Below are 18,724 nucleotides of genomic sequence, written 5' to 3'. Positions count from 1 at the left end.
ATATTCGCTGAAATGCATTAGTTTCCAAACCTTCTTTGCGTCTGTGCATCACAAAACATTGAATTTTATTATCGTGTGAGCAAACAGTTCTTTTGGTCCTTCGAGTTCACATACAATATTTGCTATATTAAATCATATCTGTCAATGTGCATTTATTAAAAAATAAATCATTTTAGAAGTGGCACTATCTGTTGGAGATGGAGAGGGGAAAAACAGGGAGCACACCTCTCTCACTCAGCTGCATTGGTTAATCTCTTTCTTGTGGTTCATAGCTTCTGCACCCCTCGGGGAATTGGGGTTTTTCACTACTGACATGCATTTTTCATCTTCACAGGGTCTCCAGCAGCACTCACTATAGAGAATTGCAATGAGGAGCTTCCATAGCTCAAGAAAAGCCTGCCCCATGCAGTTTTCCCAAACCCCATAATTGTCTGCAGTTTGATGTCTTAGCTGTGGTAAGCCATCTACACATGTAGGCTACAGATTGGAGCCCGTGACTTAAGAGCATACTGGAAAAAGACCGCCTTTTGCTGTTAGAACCACATCAAAGTGGCCCTGGAACATAATGCCTCAACATCTCACAGGCCTTAGACAGTATATACACAGACTGATGACTACATATTTTTTCTCTAATCATGTTTCATATGTGATTGCCCTCGAACAACAGAATGCCATATATATGAATATGACCCAAAGGAAGCACTGCATCATTTGTACGGGACGACAAAGCAACAAGAGAGCAAAAAATGTCCTTCCTTTTCTGTTCAGCACAGATTATATTAAGTCAAATGATTACATTTACATTAAAAACGTTTTCCCTTTCAAAGCCTGTTAGCGTTTTAATGCTGTGCCATTCAGGCATCATGACAGGAAAAGCACGGTGGAAGCCAAGGTCTGAGAAAGTGTTAATTAGAAAGTGTCAAAGTGCCTGTTTGCAGTTCTTGCATAGTTGCCTTTTCTTCAATCCAGAACATGATGTGGACTATTTTCGCTTGAGACAAAGAGCTAATACCGCCCCACGGGCTGCCACGCTGATAAGGTGAGGTCAATGTAAGCTCGTAATCGACTTCAGCGGCTTATTGCAGTAACCCTTTGGGTGTTTGGGCAAAGAAACAAAGCACAGTGAAGGAATAATCCAGTAATATCTCAACTGTGGCTGCTGAGCGTTACTGCTGTTACAATTTTTCTGAAGGATTCTTAACACTTATATCAAAGTTAGGTTTACAGCATAATGTCATCTTCATTATTTCTAGAGTGCACTCTGTGGAAATAAAAAAGCTATGTAGCGGGTGTTAGCATCATTGGTGTTGAGTCTCCTACAGTAGGTGCCACTATGAATTATCAGCTGAGTGAGCAGAACCTAAATGTGCAACATGTGCTGTGAAGTGACCGGTGAACTGCAGCCATCCCCTTATTGCATGTGCTCATCCATCAAATGCAGCGCAGTTGACATAGATGAACTCTTTGGGAAATAGTTTGAGCAATAACTGATTATCCATATTGACACTTTGCTGCTCTGAATGCAGGGTGATGATTTAGTGGGACAGCATTAGTTAGGCCCACTTCTGCTACCATATAGTATGTTAGTGCACAGTTCCCATTAGGTGTTGACTGTAAATCAGAGTGAAAGGCACTGGCTGTACATTCTCTGAAAAGATGTGACATGGCTTTGACGAATTTCACTTGTTCGGCTGTAAAGTATTGTGCAGTTTTGTTTCAGATGCTCTTTCACAGAGACAAAAAGATGCAAACATGACCTTGACAATCAGCTGCTGAATCAATAGCTGGCTGGTTTCGCGCGGGCGAGACGGATCACCCTGCCCCCTGAGCAATAGTTGCTGTAGGTAGTTTTGTCATTCAGATCGAATCCAACAATCACGCATGTTTCCCTCAGCTGTGAAAGGAAATACAATATAGGCAAAACAAAACTGCCTCATTGCGGACGTCCCTGACTCTGAATCTTGACAGCTACATTACAGTCTCTCCTGTCAGAGGCATTTATCTGACATGACATCTAACACTGCAAATCACACAGTATGAACAGCAGAACAGAGCTGCAAAACAGACCGATACCTGCGGTGCCTTTGTCTTCTACAGCAACTCTTAGATGTGGCTCTTAAGTAGATCCGCGTTTGGCTTTTCACTGTGGAATAATTCTGAAAAAATGTCTCGAATTTAGTTTATATTGTGGAGCGGGATGAAAAACGATCAATGGGTTGTACTGAAGCTGTAATAGGCAGTAGTGCATGAGATGTCAACAGCATACAAAATGTGAGAGGATCCATAATAGTAAACAACTGGAGTGGGTAGTGAAGCTCATTTTCCCCCTTGGCATGGTGCATTGTTGCGTCAGTCAAGTCATGTCACATTTGATTTAGAAAAGGAATACAGATAAAACAAGAGAGAATAAAAACATCACAATTTTAAAATATGAGCCACAGGTTCACAATCACATTTTTATGATATGAGACTAGAGCTTGTGGTTCTCTTGAGCTTGTAGTTTAGAGATTCACATGAAACCTAAAAAAGATTGTTGCAATTGCCTATATTAGAAGTAAAAGTGTAGCAGTTTTTTTTATTAGAGAGTGTGTGGTCAGCACATGTACGCTGCATAATATTTCACAAACTGTAGGTACTGTTTTTTGTTGCTCTAATATAAACCACTTCAACAGAGGACAGGCTGCCTGCATATGGGTCCATCATTACAGTAATGAACGGCCCATTGTGTTCTGTAATAGACTGATTGCCATAAGTCAGAGGTAGTGACAATGAAGCAAAGACAAATTGAGTGCATTGAATGCATTGGACTTTACATCATTCAGATTATTCATAAGTAGATGGGAGAGTGTCAACAGAGTGAGTCACTCTATCTCAACTTGTTATTGAATCAAATGTTAAAGTGATGCTCCTGAATACTGCTAAAGTACTGGGTAATTTCATTTTCTTCAACATTTTAATCTGCTTTAGAGACATACTTGTAATCAAATAAGCAACAGTCACGGGAAAGAAATGTAGAAATAACCTTTGCTGCACGAGGGGATCAAATAAACAGACTGCGCACGGCTATACTCTGATTCAGATGCTTGTCAACAGAATATGTGGTTAATTGCACACATTTCCATGGCTGAAACATGGAGCCGACAATGGACTGAGTGTATATTTTAGGATTCATTATATTCCGACCTGTGGCCAGCTGGTGTTAACTAGCGCCTGTTTTGACCCGCCGTGTGAGCTGAGAGGCGAGGGTCGAAGCAGGCACTGCTCTGATGAATCATGCAACACTCGTTATGTTTTAGTGAGATGAAAACAAAGCCAGACAATCGCTGTCAGTTGTGGGTTCAATAAATTAAATACAGTATATGGAGTTTTGTATTGTGATTTAATTATTTTTTACAAAACTACTTTCTCTGCAAGGGGTTTTCATATCTAATTCATAACAGGCTTTTAACATGATTCATGACACATTTGGGAATAAGCAATCAGCAGCTTCAATACACATTAAGGTAAAAGTAAATGTTTAATGATTACATAGTGGATTTCAAAATAAAGGCGCCCACTATCAATACCATTAAAGACGTGTGTTCACTCTATAGCTCCTGTTTAAAAACCATTCCAATCCTCCAGCGGGTAAAAAGGCTGTTGAGAGCCACTGATATACAAATGTGTCAGCAGCAGACCTGCCTCCTCCAGCTCATTCCTCCAGCTATCCCACCTGCGTACAAAATCTGGTCAACATACATATTCAATCAGTCATTACACAGCTTGCGATTCAAGGTAATACAGACAGAAAAATGTGGAGGTAGCAAGTAAAGTGCTTACTCTGTCCTTAAAAAACACAATTCATAATCCAAAAGGAAGCAAAAGTTTAGCAACACCACAAATATCTAAAACATGGAATTGAATATGTTTTATTTCTAAATTCTGATTAACAGAGTTGTTATCAAAGACTGAAATTATGTGAGAAATAAAAATGTTTCTGCATTTTCAAGCTTTTAAAGTTTGTTTTATGTTTCTATTGTTTGTAAGCTTATTTTTCATTTGTGAATACTGCTCTTAAAAAATCCACACAAGCCTGCAATTAATATACAAAGAAAACAAATCTGGACTCGGCCTTCAAATTGGAAGCATTTTCATCCCCCAAATGTAATTGTGCAAGTGCTCATGAATGGAGGGGACAATTATTACAATTCATCTGTAGTCAGGGTGAAAATTGCATTGTTTGAGGGATCTTTAGTTCTTTGTTCATATGTAAGCACTTAATTGATTATTATATAAATGTGGAGTGAAGATAGTTTCAATTGTGTTTGTCCATTCATGAATGTGTCATGAAACATGTCATGTTCCAGTTATGAATGTGCTTTGTAGTGGCATTACTACTTCCAAACTACACAAATGTAAAACTGTCCTCAGTTTAAGAATGTCTGCTGTACCTTGTAGTTTATGTTTGGATTGACAGATTAGGCAGAGTACAAACCAATATTTATGAACAGGAGCAACTCTCTTTCACAGGACAGAAAGCCATGTCTCTAATTTGTCATATAAATAGACAAAACCTGGAGCAGATCCAGTGAGTTCATTCACATGCACATTAGTGTTCCAATATTCTATCCTACTTAAGCTCTTATCCTAAATGAGAAAGATACAGTAGCTAGGATATACCTTTATAGCCAGGATACTGGAGCATGTTGTACACACCTTATCCTGTTTACTGTTGGTTTTTGTGGATTGCATTAGCTCAGTTGCCATGGTAATAGGCCTAATATTCTGTATTCATTATTTCTTGTAACTAGCTTTGAGAAAGACTTGTTCAAGTTCACATCTTCAGCCTGAGATGTCAAAATTATAGAAATAATGGATGTGAATTGTCTTTTAGGGTGGAATTTTACATTTTTTGGAGACTTACATTTTGAAATACGCAATGTTATGTTCAACAAATGTTCTATAGATGTGTAATGAAGCTGTTAATTCATGAATGTACTGTATTTTGAGGCTGTTGAATGTACTATGAGCTGTAAACCCCTGTCCCAAGAAGTGTTACTGAAATGTGTGAAAAAAAAAAAAAAAAAAAAATCTAATACAACAAACCAATACTGTGCCTGTAAAGAGCTTTTGTTTACTCAATGTAACTGACTTGATCAGTGGAAAATAGTTGGCCCAATCCACTTGCTGCTTACTTTCCTCACACACACACACACACACACACACACACACAGTGCACCACATGTCAAAGCTCATCAGCTCTCCAAAAATAGCTCTAATGAGCTGGAGGGCAGGGTTTTGTGTGGAAGACAGCTAAAATCAGATATAGTACAGTCAGTCTACAGTAAAGCACACAGCCTCCTTGAGTTTGCAGCTCAACCACATCCTCACTTTCTGTCACCTGGCTTAGATCCCACCCTGCTGTCACAAGGGGAGCAACATGAAAATCATCAAAACGCGTCAAGGAGTCTGACTCTGCACATCACTTCATCACTTCAAGTGTTGTATTGGTGAAGAACCAATTTTGTTTTTTTGACTTGTGTGTGATTATAAGGCCTCATTTCCATTCTGGCTCATCAAGCAGCTGTCTAAACAGAGCTGAGTTTGCTCAGGTACTCGTCTCTGGCTGGGGGAACTGCTGCGTGTTGGAATTATTACCATGCGCTGTTTTGCATCATTGAACATTTTTGGTTACACGCCTGTTTCCTGACCCACTTTGGCTCCTTTGTATTTCCAATATTTAGATCAAGTGATGTCAAGGAAGGTAAATGGTACGCTACCCAACAGAGTGTGTCATTGAACAAATGAATTAAACAAAGGTCTAAATTATGGATGAGTGTCTCGATGAGATGTGTGTATGACAGCTACAGAGTTGGGCGGATTCCCGAATTCCCTTTCCATCCCGAAAGATGAGGAAAGGGATGATCTTACGCATCAAAACCGATCCATCGCTTTGTAAATCAAATGTGAGTTTGCTGCTGGCATTCCTTAACCGTTAATATTCTTTGGGGCAGTGAAACAAATTCAGAGAGGAGACATTCATCTAAACATTTAGCTGCCATTTGGAAAGCAGACCTATATGAACATTGAGATGCTTGTGTTGCTGGTGTTAATCTCAAGTGTTAATCAGTGCATACCGCATGTATAGCTGCAGACAGCGCCATTCATTACTCTCAGAAAACGGCATGAGGTATGAGCTGTGACTAGGTAGTGAAGTATATTCAGGTGGCGGTGACATCCGGCCTGCATGCCAGCAGTAGGCTCAACTTGCCTAATGAACTAACATGTTCGTGTTGGCAGCACTAAGTGAACCATTTATTAGGAAGTTTGGAGCTCACACAGGGCGCAGTCTATTTGGTAATGACAGCAGCCGCCAGATGACAACACCTCTCAGCATGGGTGAAATCTAGTGCTGTCGTGCAGTGACGCTCTCATATATTTTCAACGTAAGGTGCTTTTAACTTTGGGTTATGCAAAATGCAGAATATGATTGTGTAAAAACCATCCAAAGTGAGTTAAAGTGGTTTGTTGTTGTATTATCCAACCCAGAGGTGGGCAACCGAGTGCCATGGAGGGCGGAGAGTCTGCAGGTTTTCATTATAAACCAAACACTACACCAGCTGGTTTCAATGATTAGTTCCTCCTCTCTGGTTAGAGATGTGATCAGTGAAATCAGCTAGCATAGTGTTAAGTTGGAATGAAAACTGAAGACTCTCGGCCCTCCATGGCAGACAGTTGCCCACCTCTGGGTTAGATAATGCAACAAGAAACCACTTTCGCCTTCCAAAAAAAAAACATACAACACCGGCATTCTTTTACAAAAGTTTTATTGTCCGTATCAGCAGTAAGATTTGTGTCGGTTTGCCTGTATTCATAACAATTAACTGCCTGCAACAAAAGGGAAGAAGAGAAAAATACGTATAAACCATTGAGAATATCCATCCTCTACAATGCTAGAGTCATTCTTGTGACAGTAGAGTGGCAATAGAGTCCTCATCCTTGCCAATTGGTTCTGAGGACGTATGACAAATGACACTCGTGTCCTTGGTGTGTAGTGCTTTGTGTAGCCAGCGAGCCTCTAAGCCCCGAGTCCTGACATCCTGGCTGGGCGTGTATCAACTGCAGTAACTCCCCCAGATGCACTGCCTGTCTGCTCATGAAACCCCCAGTTATTATCTGTCAGCACGGGTCTGACATCAAGGGCGGCGTGCTGTATGGAGACGCAGTCTGAGCCGGAGACAGTCAGCTAGTCTCACCTCAACCATTTCATCGGCGCTGCTATTGTCTCATTAAGAACCACTGGTGGGAATTATTCGAGAAAATAAAACACAAAGCCTATTGGGTAAAATTAGGACGATTCCCTCTTCTGCTCTCGTGCCATTATCCACAGCCGTCCTGAAACGTCAGATGGCGTTTTCTATGTGAAGTATGTGGCTTTTTAACGACTATAAAAGGAAAGCAAGTTTTTTATGGCAAAACTCATTTTTCCTGTTCTATGGACCATGAAACAACAAAACAAAATTAACTGCAATGATCAAATGATCAACATCTGACAAAGCAGAGGATTCAGGAAAACAACCGAGCCTCCTTGTGCATCCAAAACTGGGTTTCAGTATTCAAATTTAGGGTTTAGAAAAGGGGAAACGGCGCTATCATACCAACATTACTGTGGGAGGCGAGACGAGGTTTGGCATTAAAGAACATGCAGCAATCTTTTATTTTTTCCACACACGCCCCTAAATTGAATTTGCAAATGCAGTGTGTTGCATATGTGAGGATATTTCTCTCTAAAACAATTTGTACCCATAAACAGACGGTGTCATTTTATCACCGCTGAATGTTTTGATACTCAGTCTAGTTGTGCAACCTCTATTTTCAATCATACAGAATATTTCTCCTTTGCTCTTGCTCCGTTAAGAAGTCTCATTACTCAGAGAAAGCTACAACGCTGGCAGAATAAGATTTACTCCACTAGTTAAACACTTTAACAGTTAAAATAACCTACTGTGTGTGCAGAAGAAGATTATGGGTACGTAGATTATTCTAATCGTGTAAAGTAACAGCTAATACATGTCAGCTTCTCCTTACCTGTGAGTAATTTGGCAGTCTGTGCCATCGTACCTTCTTTTCTCTCCAAGTCCAATTTTAGCTCTGTGTGCAATGAATAAAAGTTCATTTCTATCAGAAGACTTTAGGTACATGGTTGCAAATGCAATCATATATATTTTATTATTATGATGAGTCTAGCCACTGCATAAATAAAGTTGCCAAAGGTGATGAACTTGGCAAAGGAACGCAATTTGCTGCCCCAGATTTTCGTGTTGCCCCAGGCTGCTAGAACTGCTTAATGAACAGGGAACACGGTGGATCCTTATATGGACTAATGGCACAGAGATGTGAAAAGACATCTGCAAAGCGTTTCAGCACCTCTGTCTCTGGCAAGTCCATTTATTGTAAAGAAAAAAAAAAAAAAGAACAATGAGTAATGACAGTATTATTTTTTTGAAATCCTTCTGGTAATCTGAATGTGAGAGGGATTTTAACAATGGCATTCACTTTAAGAAATGTGCATCAACATCCATAGCAGGCTTTGGGATTTCAGCTCTTGGCTCATGTCAAGCTGGCGGCTGGCTTGTTATGAAAATGGATCTGAGAGTGCTTTTGGCAAAGGCTGCATGAGCAGCACTGGCATACATCCTTTCCAGCAACACTAATCACAGCCACTCGTAGGTGCAAATGAACAGGCTGCATGAAAGTTAGTTATGAGCGTCTAGTAAACAAACTTACTGAACATCAAGTGGCCCAGAAAGTGTCAGAGGATTACTTTCTCAATGTCAAGGGCAATGAGGATTGGTGTTCAAGAGGTGAAATATTAAAGGGGATGTATTGTAAGAATGAATGTTCCCATATTGTTACCTATTTAATCAAAGCTGTTCAATGATGAGTGTCAAAATGTGCACGGCTAGATGTACAAGTACGACAATTTCTAAAACACATTTTATTCTTGGCAGTTTCATAACATCTCCAGTTCCAACAAAACTGGACATGGTGTTGATGAACAACCATCCATGGATGATATAAATCCTTCCAATCAGCCATGTTTGAAGAGCTGAACTGACACACTCTCTGAAATGACTTCACTCAGCATGCTTTTTCTTCTTCAGATTAATTCAATAAATAGCATATTACTGTAGCTCAACGACATCTAGTTGATTTTGATTTTATTAAGGATCCCCATTAGCTGGTGCCATAGCAACCAGCTAGTTGAAAAGCATGGTGTTATTCTGAGACATAGCCTGTCTGAAAAATGTATGAAAATATGACCTATTTATAGTATTGCTATGATATATCTATAGTAGTCAACTGTCAACAAGCTGAAGGATAACCTGAGGATTTTAAGTCGGCACAGTGATTCTGCATGCCAATGTAAATCTAACCTCGACATTTTTTTTCAGACTGTTTGCGATTTCAATATGAAGGACAAAGACGTATCTAGTTTTTCCGGCAGATGTTCGGCGGAGCACAACTTGAGATACCTACCGAGCTCATTTGCTCCACATACTGACTGATGATGGACCTCTACACTTCTGATAGGTGAATACAATCCTCAGTGTGTCTCCTGGGAGCGGCTTTCTGTGCCTCCTGCTCTGGAAAGAAGCACACAAGCAGCAGTTTTTACAGCTCGAAGACTGTAGTTTGCAAAAAGGCAACAGGAGCTTTGAGAGATGTTACAGAGCCGCGGAGCGTGTAGTAATGAGTCTGTCTAGTAATTGTACAGTAACACTCAACAGAAATCATGTACAATACTACTTCAACTTAAGAGCATCAATGTTGTTTGGTGTTTTTAGCACGTCATTGTAAAAATAGCACGTTATGTATTGCACAGGCAATAGAGGAAGATCATGTACAATGTGCAGTGTGTGCAGAGTCAAAATACAGTGTGACAGATGCAGGTTCTAATCTTTAATGGATCTCTAATAAAGGAAACAATGTGCTAATTGGCACTTATGCTTGTAACACACTATATTTCCATTCCTCAGTTATTCTATGATCCTAACTGAAAAGGAAACTTGTATTTTAAAACTGTATATTATGCAGTGCACAATTTAATAAAGACAGGAAATATGAATACAACTGCTTACTGTGACGTTTTTAGTAGTGTATGTTTTAAAATATGTACTTTTTCTGGAGAATCTTTTATATTTACTTATGCTTTTTATTTTTAAGTATTTACTCCTGCAGACTGCATGAATAAAAATGTGATAAACAGACTAGGCCTGTATGTTTCAGCTATAGAAGAATGAAGGAGGTGAGGCAGAAGCTGGAGAAAATGTACAGCACGGCAACAGCAGTGATTGAATCTACAACTTATTTACCATTACAAATGTGATTTTCAATATAAAATGCAGCACATTAATGCAAAACAAATGTCACCTTCAACTGAAGTTTGTGACAGGCAATCTGCTGTTCAGGAAGCTGGCCCATCATTGTGCGCCTCATGATGACAGATCAAAAAGAGAGGTGGGAACAATTGGAAACGTTTACATCTCAGTTTACATGCAGTTCTGACTGAAGTTATTTCATTCAAACTATGTTGGTTCAGCTGAAAACTGAACTTCCCTCTTGAACTTTTTCATCAATTAAAATTATATTTCTCACTATTGGAAAATTTGATTATTTTGTCTAACAAACTGCCAAATTCCATTTTTTCAATTAACTTACTTCACCTGTGTTATGTGACTGACGGGGACTCTCTTTGTTCTTGATTACATGTTTCTTATCATGGAATGAAATATTAACTAAACCCTGCTGCACCAAGAAAATAAAAGTCCTAGAGTGTGTAGCTATACTCATTTTATTATGATGAAAACTGATAGGAGAATATTTGAGTTAATCGAATTGTTTCAAAAGTAATTACTTCAAGTCTGAAAGTTGTCTTGCCTATTTTTATCCCACACAAATATGCCTTGCAGTCACGGCCATTAATAGTGATGCATACTTAAAGTGCTTTTTCTGCTGAAAATCAATTAATTTGCCATGCTACAGTGAAAGACATCAATTTTATGAAAAATCCTGACATACTGTGCATATGTAACAAATGATTTATGTTTTCTTGGAAAATCACAGCTTATTCCAGGAAGGAAGAATCCACCCTAAAACACTTTAACACTGTTACAAAAGAGATATTTCCAGCACAGCTACAATGCAGTTTGATAGCAAATACATTTTCAGCTATCACATCAACAATAAACCTCAGGCTTTGGTGTCAGTCCCTCAGAATCAAAGAGCAAGGGCTTCTCTCTAGAGATGCCATTTTGCACCATCATGGAAAAGGCAGAAAGACCAATTTCTCCAACAGTAGCCTCAATAGACCAGAATGCAATGCAGCAAGACAACTCTCATTTTTTCTCCACTGAAAAAGATCTCTCTCTTGCTCTTCTACATTATATTTATTGTTCTCTCCTCCTAGATGTATAGCCCACAGCTGAAAGCAACAAGGTCAGGCACGTTCTCTGGGGTTTGTTGAACGGCATTCTGGGAAACGCAGGAAATCACTAACTGAAATTGAAGTAGACGAGGCCGGCTGAGGGAAAGTGGGTGCAGCAAGAAAGTAAATTACAACACTTCATCAGAAAATAACTCCTGGAATGCACTGAACATCATAAATTACAGTATCTAACAGTGTAAAAGCCTCCAAGGGGGAATTTTCCTTAAGTGGTTCAAGTCTTCCTTTGATGCTGCTGTGTGTTTTCTATACAGATAATGTCTCAGACGGAGAAGTTACCACCCCTGCTGCGTCTTTCAAAATGACAAAACTGAGGATGGCATTAATCTTACCAGCTTTATCAAGCTTTCTGGCCCATCCTTAGTGTCATCGACCCTCACAACTTCACTTCCAACTGAAGCTGATTGAAATATTTCCCAACGTTTTGAAACTGCATCTAAAACACACTGTAGAGACTTCATTTTTCATTCGTAAGTTATCCGTCATTGTGACAGCCACGCTGCTACTTGTGTATAGAATATGATTTAGAATATATTTGATGAAAGAAAATTCGGAAATTCTCCAAAACATATATCTAATATGAGGTCAGTTTTGTCATTTCTGCCTAAGTGATGCTAAAACTAAGAAAACTAAGCTAAAACTAAACATTTTAAAAACTAAAACTTCCAAACCCACAAATAACTAAAACTAAACTGAAATTTAAATAAAAATTGAAAACAACATAAAACTAAAAACTAAAGACTAAAGACAAAAGGTGTTTAATAAGGTGCTTTAATTATTTTATTGTTTATTATTATTATTATTATTATTATATAATGAATGCTATTATGATAAAAACATCTCACCTGAAAACAAACAACAAAACAACAACCAAAAAATCAAGATGACAATGGATGAACATTATCTATTATCTATTATACTAGTACTGAGGAATGTATAGATAGTAATAGTATATGTCCCTTGTGTGCTCAACAGTCTTAAAAATGGTCCTGTACAGTAGATACATTACAGTAGACTTTGCTGTAAGACACTGGTGCAAATTTTGACTTAACTAGCCAAATGTTCATTGCACTTCAAAGATTCAGTTCCTGCAGTGATAACTATTCCCTACAGACTACTATCCATGTGTATAATTAATCTTTAAATTCTAGCCAACAACATTGCACAAACACAGACTTTATCTGCAAGCCAACTTCATGTATAGTAACTACTGTGCTGTTCTACTAAGCGGGTGATTCATTATTTCTAATTACCTTGCTGTTTTAGTAAGCCTTTGTGTCCATTGTGTCAAGGGATGAGGTGTTTTTTTTAGCATTATTTTAATTACATGTTTATGCTCCATTGTGTGTTTTCAGTGAAGTGTCAACGCTATAAAAACTGGGCACTGTAATACTTGTAGTTAATGTAAATTAGCTTTATTGGTCATTTCAATGTGTAGGGCAATGGAAATTACATTTGAATCGAAGTCCTTGCACACAATGAGCCTCAACAAAATCTGACTCTTAAACAGGACAGACAGATGGACAAGTTCCTTTGTAAGCAGCAAGTTAGCGTTAAAAAAACACATACTTACTCCCTCTGGCTATTCACATAGGTCTCAATCTCTTTAACACTATTAGTAAGCAGCTGAAAGGAGCATTTGAATTCACTGTTAACTGGTTGGAACAACGAGCCAGTCAGGCAGGCCAGCTGAGCTAAACCTGTTAATTGTCTGTTAACTGTCTTATTTAGGTGTTTGTGCCAAAAAAAAGAAATTGTACCACATAAAGTTAAATGACTACTAACCACTGCTGATTTTTAACTAACAACAAGTGATTTTATTTTACAGACAAAATGCACACAAGACATATTTTACAGACCCAGTCTCAATGTCAATACATTCATGAGGAACATATCCACTCACCTGTTACACTCCTCTGTGAACTGACCAGATCACACTATAGTATGTGCTACATCTGTAAGGAGAAACACAGTGGGATTAACAACGGGCCAATCTTGTGCAGCATGAATTATAAATAAGTACAAATTGAATTACAGACTGCATGCAGTGTGGCACGGGATAGTCATTACATTTCATTACTGTGAAAAAAGTAAACCAATTCACGATGTTCTAAATATCAGAGGAAAATTTTGGGTTTCTATTTATATCACTGATGTGATGTTTAGTTCGCCGAACATGGTTTAAGTGTGTTTTATTGAACTTTATTATGTCATTTATCACAATTTAGCTGAAATCTTTTTGGAGCATCTAGTTAGAAATGCTAAGGGATTTTAAATCGACAGGAGGGCATTTATTTGGGGTTAAAAAGGAGAGGTTTACTTTTTTAAGTGTAAGTTAGCATTTGTGATTGTCAAATTAGAATTATTATTAGGGTTACCTGCTTAGTGTTTAGTCTTCCTTTCAGTCCCGTGATCTACACTCTTAATGAGAGCCAGCCTTCAGGTGTACTAATCACAAAAGAGAATTCAAATCGCTAAATGGACTTCAGCCTTGGTATTTAAAGCACGGACAATTACAGAACATATACAGCTTTCTCAGGTTGAATCACAGAAATGAACAAAAGAGATTAGCAGAGACACTGGTGAGCTGCAGATAAAAGAAACTGCAAACTGAGTGCGTTGTTTCTCACTCAGCAGTAACATACGATCAGAGTGTGAATACCAGTATCCACATACTGCCCGTTATGATTCAAAGATTGAACGTATTTAAGGCATTATTATGATAGTATATGGGGACTTCTTACCTCTTTTAACTCCATATCATTCTCAGAGTCATGCTAGTGCAAACAAGTCAATCGGAATATCTGTTTAATGATGTAAAACTTAAGAGAATAGATTAAGAAAAGCAATTTATTAGTCTCTAAACAGTTGCTTTCCATTATAGTTGAAAGTTATCCAAAATTCAAGGACGATTTAGCAGTAATATAAATGATCTAACAAATGGTTCATTTTGGATAGGTTGGTGGGTTTTCTTTATGAAACGATTTAACTGTCACCTGAAACCATGCAGGCGTTAAGTGCTGGAAACATGTAACTCAAATGCCTTGGTCTTTACCAAAGTATGTCAGCTTTGTAACAAATTGCAGAAAAATACCAGTTTATACCTCCATTTCCAGTTTATGGCCACCTATTTAGAGAGGCTTACACATGGAGCTGTGCTGTATGTTGTTTTTATTAAATGCTTTATGTACAAATACAGATTAAACACAGAACAAAGCACGCATTATAAATTACACACTGTACATTGCTGATTGCTTTCGACCCCAACATAAAACTTTGTTTTGCACGATCACGATCTAACATCTTAGAATATTTAAAATGACATTATAACCTTAGCGAACTTTAATCTGTGGCATCAACTCAGTTTTTACCGGAATGTCATCAGAGTGTCAAATAGCAATCAAGTTGTGGGAAAACTCCATGTCTTGGAGCGTTAGTTCAGATTTCTGAACATTAAAGGGTAACTTTGGTATTTTTCAACCTGGACCCTATTTTCCCATCTTTTTGTGTCTAAGTGACTAAAGGGGACAACAATTTTTGAAATTGGTCCAGTATTGAGCGAGATCGCTTCAGCCAGCAGCCGCGAAACAGACTGCAACAACATTATGGAAAGGACCCTACAGAGAAATTAAACGTTTTTCTTTACCTTTCGCTTGATCCGGTCTGTGTGTAACTTCCTGCAACAACTCAACTCTCGCGAGACTTGAGCGAGACTTGGTTACACACAGACCGGATCAAGCGAAAGGTAAAGAAAAACGTTTCATTTCTCTGTAGGGTCCTTTCCATAATGTTGTCAGACACTTATAATAACAATCTGAGCCTGTCAGTGGCAAAAACAAGCACTTTTAGTGAACGTACATTGACGGTGTGATTTGCCCCGTCGGATTACATTGCAATTTCAAAAATTGTTGTCCCCTTTAGTCACTTAGACACAAAAAGATGGGAAAATAGGGTCCAGGTTGAAAAATACCGAAATTACCCTTTAAATACTTGATTCATGTGATGCAGTAATGGAAAGTCATACAGACCAGTTTTATAACTTATGGTTTGCCTTTAATGGATTTCATTGGGGCATTTGTGTTAAATCTACAGCAGTGTTGTGTGGTTACTCATTAATGCATATTTTCTGCAAAAACAAAAGATAAACAAATGATGCAACAAGTTTTGAAATGAGTAAATAATGAATAAATTATACCATTAACATATTCATCTATTACTTTTATGAGTAACGAGCGCAACACTGGTCTGCAGAAGCTTCAAGGGACAAAATGACCAGATCATCGCCCTTGATTTATTTTACTGGGCGAAATAAATAAATAAATAAATATATTTGTTACTTTTATGCAATGCTGACATGTCAAATGTGGTCAAGCTGTGAAAATAAATAAGGATAATGCACAAAGAAAATAATGAACATATAAGTACCTTACAAATGGCCTTAAAAATGCCAATTGCCAAAGGAATTCATAAAAGTTGTTTGTCAAACTATGGAGTGCGCCCCTTAGAGGGCTCATCAAGGAACTGCAGGGGAACAAAGACAAAGGGGGAGAGAGCGCACACATTTCCATATAGGAGTTGGCTGATAAAGCTTGATGACCACTGCATTAAAGGCAATAAATGGAAACAAATGGAAATATTACTGAAAAATGGTCTGCATGAGTTTCTATCATCCAGGTTGCCCCAAAAGTTTAATGTCAAAAATCTGAACTGACTAACATTTTTGGGGTGGGAGGGCATTAAAACAGCCAAGGCCCTTTCAACTTCCCTGTGCATGGATGACTGTTTAAGTGTCTCTTTTCATTTCCTCTGTGTATTGTTCTAAAAATGAGTCAATCTTATAAAAAAAAAAAAAAATCGGAGTCCTGCAACAATGTTGGATTACGTGGATTTATGTGCTTTATGGGGTTCTTGATAAAAAGTTCTGAGGGAGACGGATGAACAAAGTAAAGGCTGTTACAACATTTTATGAGGAAATAAAACGTCTTAATTGGTTTCAAGTTGGAGGTCAAAGATTTGGAGCACCTTCAATATCTACCATAGGGATGTTCTCTGTAGCCCCCTCTTGTCAGCCGCAATGCTGGGGCTTTCAGACTTGGGCGGCTAGTTGCCCACTCTTCCTCTGCAAGAATAGTTAAAATACATTGTAGAAAGTTGCATCAACAGCTAAGCAGCCTGTATGCTTGATGAAACAGTTCCAGTCAAACCTGAGCACAGGTATACTTTCCTCTCTTTTGAGCCATAATCCATCTAACCAAGGACAGGCAAAATCAAGAGAGCAAATTCTATCATAGGTACTACAGGGGCTTCCTGCTCTCTCCACAGAAAATTAATTTCATAAGCTCTTTGCCCTCTGTTGGGCCAACGCTGAGATCTGGCTGTCAGTTGCTCCTTTTTAAGAGCCAAATTACATAAAGATGGCCGGCTCTGCTGCATGGCACATTGCTCAGCCTCCAAATAAGAAAGTGTTTATGGAGCAGAAAATCAAATCATTGCCCCCTTGGTTTTGGTTTGGTCTGACCTCAACACCCCGATGCACAATTCATTGTGCTGAAAATGAATGATCCTGCAAACCCGTTGTGGCAACCAGCTTATCGCTGTTGTCATGTGAAAACCTTGTAACTCCACTTTTGGTGATTAACATGTTTTTACTTGAATTAAAGCATTACATGTTCCTCTGTGGATTGAGAAAATTCTCAGACTCCTTGACTTATCAAACCATTTAAAAAAAATCACAAATGCATGGTCGTTGATTTAGGAGCAAGGCTGTTTTTCAGTTCCTGGAAAGTTGGCATTTTGGAGATACAAGGTTTTCAACTGAGAGCGGCATTACTGTATGTGCACAGCAGAGGCAACTCAGCCGACAGTAACAGCTTTTCTGGAATACGATCTAAGCCTATGAGGGCATATATCCAAATGGCAAAACACTCCACCTTAACAATGGGCATCGGTTAGCCCTCTGAGCTTCAACTGGCACATTTGCTGTACAAATCCAGCTTGTAGTTACCCAGAAAGGTAGGAGGGGTGATGCATGCAGGAGCGGCTCCCTGGATGAGGATGATTACAAGTGGGCTGGAACCACAAGGCTTTTCCTTTATCTCTTTGCTGTGAAACATTATCTTTTCTATGAATATTGGTGCAGGAGCAGCCGGTATTGTTTGGCCAAGACGTTTTGTCACGACTGTCATATCAAGGGCTGTCCCATTCAAATAAAGCCCAAGGATGTTTTCAAAAGGTTCTCAAAATCCTCAAATGTGTCCATGAATTCAACTAATTACATTAAATAATAGAGGCAAATTACTGTTGTGTTATATACGAAAAAATATTCAATTAGAAAAAGGTACAAGGATAGCAATGTGACACACTTTAGTGGAGGAGTCATTCTTTCACACTGAATTGGTTGCAGATAATGCCGGGAAATAAGCGAGTCCCAAAAATACACATACTGATGGCACTAGATACTGTGGCAATTTGATGTCGAACCTTCACAAAGAATATTTTTAATTGCACTTTTGACAGTATACAGTGGAGAGTGAGATAAATGTGGTAGAGAGAGAATTTGGGGCAATTTGGAGCTACAACATTGTAAGTATAAGCTCATAAAAATACAAAAGTAAACTGTCCTCACCATAGTTGTTGTAGGCTTCATCACTGGTTCCATGTCCATATTCGTAATATTCTGAAATGCTAAAACAGACACATGGGAAACATCAGAGTCAAAATTATGGACAAGGAGCCGCATTCATTTTTTTTTTTAATATGGAAATGTATTGAAATATTGGGGCAAAAAATATTTAATAACTAAAACATGCAAAGGGTAAATTCAGGGTTTTTAGAAACCTATTGATCGCTAAGCAAGGCAGCTAGATTAACTGAGAGACCTAAAGGCAATTTTGAGAGAAACTAGAATTGCTAACAAATGCTAACAACTCAAAGCGATACAAGCAGCCTTGAGAGTGGAATCCATGACTATCTCAAAAAGTAAAATCCTTTTTATTGTTATGAATGGCTGGTAGATTAATATTAAAATGCAACATTACTGTTGTGATTAAACACAATGGTGTAAGTGCAGCTATGAACGTCTCCTAATTAGCATAATGCAGTGTGTGATGTATGAACAGAACGGCAAGAATTACTGGTGTAACACCTTTAAGACTAAGATTATTCATTGGACCACTTACAAGCTATATTGTAAATAATGTTGGTCAGAAGGAAAATCAGCATTATCTTGGATAGACCGAA

The 18,724-nt window shown here is 38.4% G+C and overlaps 1 protein-coding gene across 1 annotated transcript in view; it reads right to left on the bottom strand.

The window, feature by feature from the left end:
- Positions 1–16,509: 16,509 nt before the first annotated feature.
- The window catches only part of khdrbs2 (KH domain containing, RNA binding, signal transduction associated 2), a 58,218-nt gene continuing 56,003 nt past the window's right edge, over positions 16,510–18,724 (bottom strand). Inside the window, exons 8-9 of the mRNA XM_071913650.1 lie at positions 18,111–18,169; positions 16,510–16,604 (exon numbers count right to left, since the gene is read on the bottom strand). Coding sequence (XP_071769751.1) covers positions 16,510–16,604; positions 18,111–18,169 — 154 coding nt within the window. The remainder of the gene's footprint in view (positions 16,605–18,110; positions 18,170–18,724) is intronic.

The sequence above is a fragment of the Centroberyx gerrardi genome, chromosome 15 (assembly GCF_048128805.1).
Source record: "Centroberyx gerrardi isolate f3 chromosome 15, fCenGer3.hap1.cur.20231027, whole genome shotgun sequence".
Classification (NCBI taxonomy): Eukaryota; Metazoa; Chordata; class Actinopteri; order Beryciformes; family Berycidae; genus Centroberyx; species Centroberyx gerrardi.
Note: the sequence above shows the minus strand (reverse complement) of the source record. Positions and strands in the feature narration are given on the sequence as shown.